At 54.2% G+C, this 661-nt stretch overlaps 1 protein-coding gene across 1 annotated transcript in view; it reads left to right on the top strand.

Moving 5' to 3' along the window:
* LOC105514357 (dnaJ homolog subfamily C member 14-like) overlaps nucleotides 1–661 on the top strand; it is a 37,708-nt gene that overhangs the window by 35,092 nt on the left and 1,955 nt on the right. The window contains 2 exon segments of the mRNA XM_011945665.1: nucleotides 121–159; nucleotides 161–622. Of these exon segments, the coding sequence (XP_011801055.1) occupies nucleotides 121–159; nucleotides 161–622 (501 nt within the window).

Below are 661 nucleotides of genomic sequence, written 5' to 3'. Positions count from 1 at the left end.
AAAAAAAAAAAAAAAAATCAAGAGCTGGCTGGCCCCAGGCCTGGCGGCTCGAGGGGGAGGAGTTACCGCCGTTCTTCGGCATCAGAACACATCATGATGCCTGTTACCTGAGACCCTCAGGAAGCCCCCAGGTCATGCCCAGAAGCATCCCAGAGAAAGAGTTGTGTGGAGCCCACCACAGTGGTAGTGCCTCCCTCAGGACTTTAGGACCCTGTATGGACCCTGAAATACCTTCATTCTCAGGACTTACAGACTCAGCAGGGACTGCTCCTAATGGTACCCGCTGCCTCACAGAGCACTCTGGTCCTAAGTACACACAGCACCCAAACCCAGCCCACTGGTTGGACCCAAGCCATGGCCCCCCAAGGGGTCCAGGACCACCTAGAGATGCAGAGGACCCTGATCAGAGTGAGACATCTTCAGAGGAAGAGTCAGGAGTGGACCAGGAACTCTTAAAAGAAAACGAGGCTGGGTACCAGGAGGATGAGAACCCTTCTTTTCTTTCCATTCCATCTGCTTGCAGCTGCCAGGGAACACCTGGAATTCCAAAAGGGCCTGACTCTGAGGGAGGAAATGGCTCTTCTGGCAACTCTTGCCACCTCTGTGCCTCTCCAGCCTTGGGGTCATGGTAGTGGCTGGTAAGAATAATTCAGTGGGGGTC

This window comes from Colobus angolensis, unplaced genomic scaffold (genome assembly GCF_000951035.1).
Source record: "Colobus angolensis palliatus isolate OR3802 unplaced genomic scaffold, Cang.pa_1.0 Scaffold242, whole genome shotgun sequence".
Classification (NCBI taxonomy): Eukaryota; Metazoa; Chordata; class Mammalia; order Primates; family Cercopithecidae; genus Colobus; species Colobus angolensis.
This window is presented reverse-complemented; position numbering and strand designations above follow the sequence as displayed.